The sequence below is a fragment of the Elaeis guineensis genome, chromosome 6 (assembly GCF_000442705.2).
Source record: "Elaeis guineensis isolate ETL-2024a chromosome 6, EG11, whole genome shotgun sequence".
Lineage (NCBI taxonomy): Eukaryota > Viridiplantae > Streptophyta > Magnoliopsida > Arecales > Arecaceae > Elaeis > Elaeis guineensis.
The window spans coordinates 15770498-15776618 of NC_025998.2; the positions used below are offsets into that span (position 1 = coordinate 15770498).

General features: G+C 34.2%; 1 protein-coding gene across 1 annotated transcript; it reads right to left on the bottom strand.

Moving 5' to 3' along the window:
* Window positions 1-201: 201 nt before the first annotated feature.
* On the bottom strand, window positions 202-5186 carry LOC105047140 (protein farnesyltransferase subunit beta; the record flags this gene model as incomplete). Its single annotated transcript, XM_073259255.1, is given in 4 exon segments — window positions 202-807; window positions 2221-2324; window positions 4887-5025; window positions 5100-5186. Coding segments are annotated over 4 exon segments (567 nt in total), but the record flags the coding sequence as incomplete, so codon positions are not given.
* Window positions 5187-6121: the final 935 nt, after the last annotated feature.

Here is a 6121-nt window from a genome sequence, read left to right on the forward strand (position 1 = left end):
GCATCCATCATGGGCTTGTGGGAGTGAAAACTCCAAGAGTTTTTAAACTACACTAAAAATATGTTAGGGAAACAAAATGAATCCAATATCTGTAGCCACATTACATTACCATTCCACCTCTGATCACCTGCAAGGCTGCTTCAACAGCACATGAAATCCTCCTGCTAGAATGGTACTTGAAACACTGCACCACCTTGAGCATGTTGAAAACATATCGATATATTAAAAACTATCGCTACACCCTACCATGATATTTCCCACAACATATACAAATAAAATATGCAAGCCTACATTCAATTCTTGTTCCTCCCTTTCCCTTTGCCTGAAGTTTCTACAAGCTGTTTAATGATACATTGACTTTTAAGATCTGGGGCTTCTGTTTCCCAAAGAAATCTACCAAACGAAACAGCAGTTACAGACTACATATGAATGATATTTTGGGTTTAGATGAATTTAGATGGATCTTTTGCCCCATCATTATAAGGTCTTCATGGTATTAATTTGACAAGTATATAAAGTTAGGTCCACTGTGCACTCCACCGGTGGATGCTTATGGAGGTACCTTGCTGCTCATGATGTTGAGAAGAAATCAAATGATTTATGGTATCTATCCAGAACAACATTGTAGAGTGGATGGATGGGCTCCAACAGGTTACAATATGGGCCCAAAACTGCCGTGGGCAATGGGGATGCACCAGCATCCTTCCACCAGCTATATTGGCTAACAGAAAGCCCACTGAGACAGTAACATGAGTGGTAGAAGTCTCGATATTTCCCAGGCTTGTCTTTGAACCCTCCCTCCAGTACCTACAGCAGCCGATAGGCTAATGATAGTCCATATAACATTGTTGGAAAAAAATGTTACGAAGGTAGAAATATTTCTCAACGTTGCACGCGCACTGTGCAACCTTGCATTACATAAATCTTAACACAGCAAACGTTACATTTTAGATTGTATTGGTGTTTAACACGATGGTGCTGGTACTTCCAGAATAGTGTTATTGCCTTAGTCAATCAGTATGAATAATTGACTTATAGACTGAATTGGCTGTACTGTTGTTAACATGAAATGGAACCCTTGTCTTATTTTTGGGCCCTCCATTTCAATGTGAGAAACATGCTCATCAGGAGTTTAACGCTTCTCATTAATAATATATTATTGACAAATTTTCAGATCAAATTAGTTTTAATATTGGAAATTTCAGTGATTTCAGCAATTTTGTCTCTTCATAAGTTTCTTAAAGAAAAAAGAAAAAAATGATACAAAAAATAGAACTAAAAGACAAGCATCACCTAAGAGTGCATTGACTTGTTTGGTGTATGTGAGTACATTTTGGGATTTTGCACTGAAAAAATCAACAAAAAATTAACTAGAATTTCAAAAGGATTATGTTTCGCATTATTTTAGAACCCTATATCATGTTATTTGATGGAAATCTCATCAAATATTTTAATCGCCCACAAATTCAACCTTGAGGATAATTAAAACCATGTTAAAAGATCTATTTTTCCACCAAATACTGCAATGCTTCTAAATCTTGCTAAAACTATCAAAATCCATGTTTAATTTTCAGAAAATACTTCTGTGAATTCAAGAAAAGAAAATATGAACCCCCACCCCACCCCCACAAAAAAAAAAAAAAAAATCACGTTAAAACCAACAAATAACTTTCAGAGTTCCACCAAAATTTAAATTATGGCTTGTTTTAATATTCCATGCACGACTGCAAATTTGTATAACATTTGGAATATGCCCAGGGCTTTCAATCCTCTTTTCTCCATGGTGAAAGACTCCATATATTAAAGTGATGACTCTTTTGAGCCTTCTTATTGATGACTTCATAAGGAACCCTAGTGACAATTTCTAGGCAACAAAGGTCATGATGATTCCACTATCTAGTTATTATCTTCCTTGATGACCTATACTTTGTCTTTATTTTCATACTAAAAGGCTTTTAAAAGCTAGAATCAAACATTTAATTCCTAAATCCAACCCCTAAATCAGACTCCATAAATGTTCACTAATCACTTTTACTCTGGTTGTTCAACCTAAATCAACTGTCTGCTAAGAAAGTTCCACAGAGCTGTAACTTTGATATCTTCCAACAAAGCTACATCATTCCCAAATAAACTTTCCAAATCGTATTATGCATAAATTTTTGGAAACAAATCTTGGCATTCATTGGAGATGAAGTTCTCTTAGTTGTCCTACATCATTACCTGTGAACAAAGGAGTATATATTGTTGCAAGGCAATGCTGTGGAATAGAGGGACAGATTCAGCATATATTTTGACGAAATGGAAACCAATGTCTGAAAGTTTTCCTGTTTCAAAAGTACACCACAACAAAGTAAGTGCATCCAGCTAAACACAACTAAAGACATAACTGTTATTGATAATGCATTACTTCAGCTAAATACAACTAAAGACAATTATTATTGACAATGCATTACACCACTGAAAACAAGTACAGAACAAAACAGAATAAGCATCTACTTTACAGTATGGCTCATACGTAGATTCCACTCATTGAAAAATACAAGCAAAGCACCTGATACACAATGATACGAAATGAATTACAGAATTGGAGGCTATAGTCTCATCATAGGGGTCTCCCTAAATGGTCAAGAGTGCTAAATTCAAAAGTATAATGAAGAACTCTTAATTAGATATTGAGCAAACTACCAGGAATAACATCAGATTTTGCATATGGTAATGCATGCATATCTCTTAATTGATGGTTCACCATATGAAGATATAATGATTGTTAGTAAATACAAAATATTTAATGAAACATCCAGACAAATATGCGTCAACTTGAAAGCTTTACAACTTAAATAGACCAGTATTTATAACTCAATTATCAGGGTGTCCTTTAATCAAGATGCATGACTTTTAACAAATTAAATAATTGTCAAACCTTACTCCAGCCATTAAAAAAGCCATAGTTATCCCGGTTGTCTTATAAATGTAATCCAGTTTACATACTTGATACAGCCTAGGTTGGGTTACAATATTTGGAACAAAAGAGAATAAGTTTTTGTTATTGTTGGGGTTTCGCTGTTCCAAACTGTACTGTGATCAGATTTGAGATAGAAATTTATCGATCAATTATGAAGTTTATTAATTACAAATTTATTTATGGAAGTAAAAAAGTGATCGAAGAATATTGGCCCATATTGGGATTTATCAGTTTATATTGGCCAAGATATTGAGGGCAGAGATTTGTGATATATCATATCAGGGATGCCTGATAGGCTGATACCAAATTAAACCAATATCATCTGAGATGAATGCCTTGATATCTATTGTCTATTCCATTTTTATTTTGTTTAGGATGGTATCTGATTTTGACCGGTTGATCTACTGCAAGAAGAATTGTCTATTAATCAATCATCTCTTGTGGGGAAGATCCTGTGTTAACCAATTACCTCCTCTTGTGTGGAAGGTCATGTTAAAAGTCTTTTAAAAAACAACCTAAAATCCCTCAAGTACATACAAATTACAAGTTTCACCAATTCTTGATTTTCTTTGCTTAAATTCATTATAAATTTCCAATAATTATTATAACCTAAAATTAAGCATTTTAATGACTGATCTATAGTACTCTACAATTTTTGCGATTTCTAGTCTTAGTACCTAATGTGAGTGATCCTCAAATAATTGTAACAATGTTTCTTTAATTTATTTTTCTCCTTTACTTTTCTTATGATTACTTCTAGTTTTCTTGTTATTCTTAAATAGTGACAAGTTTGAATTGATTCTTTAAAGACTTTATACTCTAAGTCACCTGGGTATTCATGTTAGTGCTATGTGTTCCATGGCTACCCATACCACGACCACCCTCTAGACTGATGACTTGCCACATTTAAATTACCTCAAAGACATGCTCTCATGCCTTTATATGTCAAATACCTTTGTTTCTCTTATTTCTTTTTTGTATGTATTTGGAAAGAAGAAAAGGAGCTTAGAATTTCTCCAACCTGTCAAGGATTTCCTCTTGCATGTTCAGCTACAAAATTAGATTTTAAAATAGCTGACATCTCATCAACATCAACCAATTTAACACTTTCATCCCACATTTCTCCAACTTCTATCATCCCTTCCATCTAAATGCATTAAGCCTCTAGATCCTGATACATAGACATTATAACCCTAAATTATCCACCATTTTTGTCTTTTATAACCCTTGTCTAACATATAGATTTGGACCAAAAGTTATAAATTTTTATGAACACATGATCGGAAATCCAATAGCATTAATTTCATACTTGAACCTTCTTTTAAGACTGATTGTTTCGTCAACCATCCATCTGTTTCATCCAAAAATAGATCATGGTTTGAAGTACTTTCTGGTACCATTCTCGGTACCTTGCAGGTGCAATATTGATTGGTACAATACGGTACCATAAAAACACATGGCATGCATGTTGGTGCCTGCACAGCACAAGAGGTGATGTATCATGTTAGTACAGGTCAGTACTGAGGGGCATACAGGAATAGGTACCTTATTGGTACAATACAGCCAATAAAGACCCGAGATAGCACTGGTACTTTTGGGTGATTAATATGTGCTACTACTTGAACTCTTGGATCATATCAGCATAAGCACCTTCATGATTATGATTTCAAATAGTTGATGATCACAATGTGTTTAGTACATAATCATCATGGTCTTGCTACATTGCACAATAGAAAGATGAAACATACAATTTTCTTGAATGGAACAAGATGGTGCCATAAAAGATCTACTAATACAAAACAAACCAATGCAAGAAAGAAAGAGTTTACTAAATAAGATACACCTCCTTCTAGAGAATTAGGCAAATTGCCTTCAAATTCAAAATAATAAATCTTAACAACTTTAAATGTATTGTCCTTCATACCACTTCCCTGTCCAACCAAATCAGATGATTTAATACTGCATGTACTTCCAATAGATGACGACTCTCCGTTGTCAGATGATGGCATCAATTGCTTGTCAACAATTAGCAATAACCTTTGCATCAAAGCAAGGACACCTCCCTAGAGATATTTTGAAGTTTTAGGATATAGATTGGACAAGATACAAACTGATGGGATGTGAACAAAATATTTACTTGCCAAAAGGAGTAACAACCATCAACCAACTTATTTGTTCGGCCCTGAAATCCACCTTCTACTCCTTGACGAAATGCCACCCAGTCCTAATCATAATGGTGCACATTATTATAAGAATATAAATTTACAAGAAAGTAAATTTATGAAAGTGCAATGTAAAAAAGGGCTACAAGTATCTCTCAGTAAACAGTAAGGATTTAATCACAGCGGGGACGGTGTTTGTGACCGCTGGAGAACAATATTAGAACTAGCTTGATTAGTGATTGTGCTGTATGAGTTCGCAGAGATCTATAATGACTAAAAAATGTCAAAGTTAGCTATTTTTTTTTTAAAAGAATATGACTCAATATACAATTTCACACTTCCCAATCAGTAAGGTTGCCATTCATGGAATACATGTACTACTAGTACTAGTCTTCTATTTCACAACAAAATATGGTAAGAAATCCTAAAGTTAATACCCATTTGCAATTATGCTTAAGACCTTTTCTTAGATGATATGCTCAGGAGTTAATGATGAGCAAAAACAATGCAGAGCCAGAACGAAATAATTCATCTACATTTAGAATCTGAATTTAAAAAAAAAATTCCCATCTCTTAAATGTGGCAGGTAGAAGAGTTTGATTGCTGCCAAGTTTTTTTTCTTTTTTTTTTTTTTTAGAGGGGGAGAGAGGGGGGGGGTGTGGGAGACCCAGCTGCACTATAATTATCCAAGTCCATATTTTTGATGTTGCACCTCAAGAATCGAAGTCAGATTCTCTAGTTGCCAAGTAGATGGGAGCGACCACGGGTGCAAGTCCCATTCGCTGATAGCTGCCAAGGCTGTCTATATGTATGTACATATGTATGCATGTCTATATATATATATAATATATATATATTGTGTAAAAAAGAACATTAAAAGATACTATTTGTTAAGGTCATTTAGTATGCAAGTTTCTCATCCAAGCTACCAAATTCCTTAAGGATTTGGAAATTTAACATTTTGTAAAGTTATCTTATAACTACATCAATAACCTGC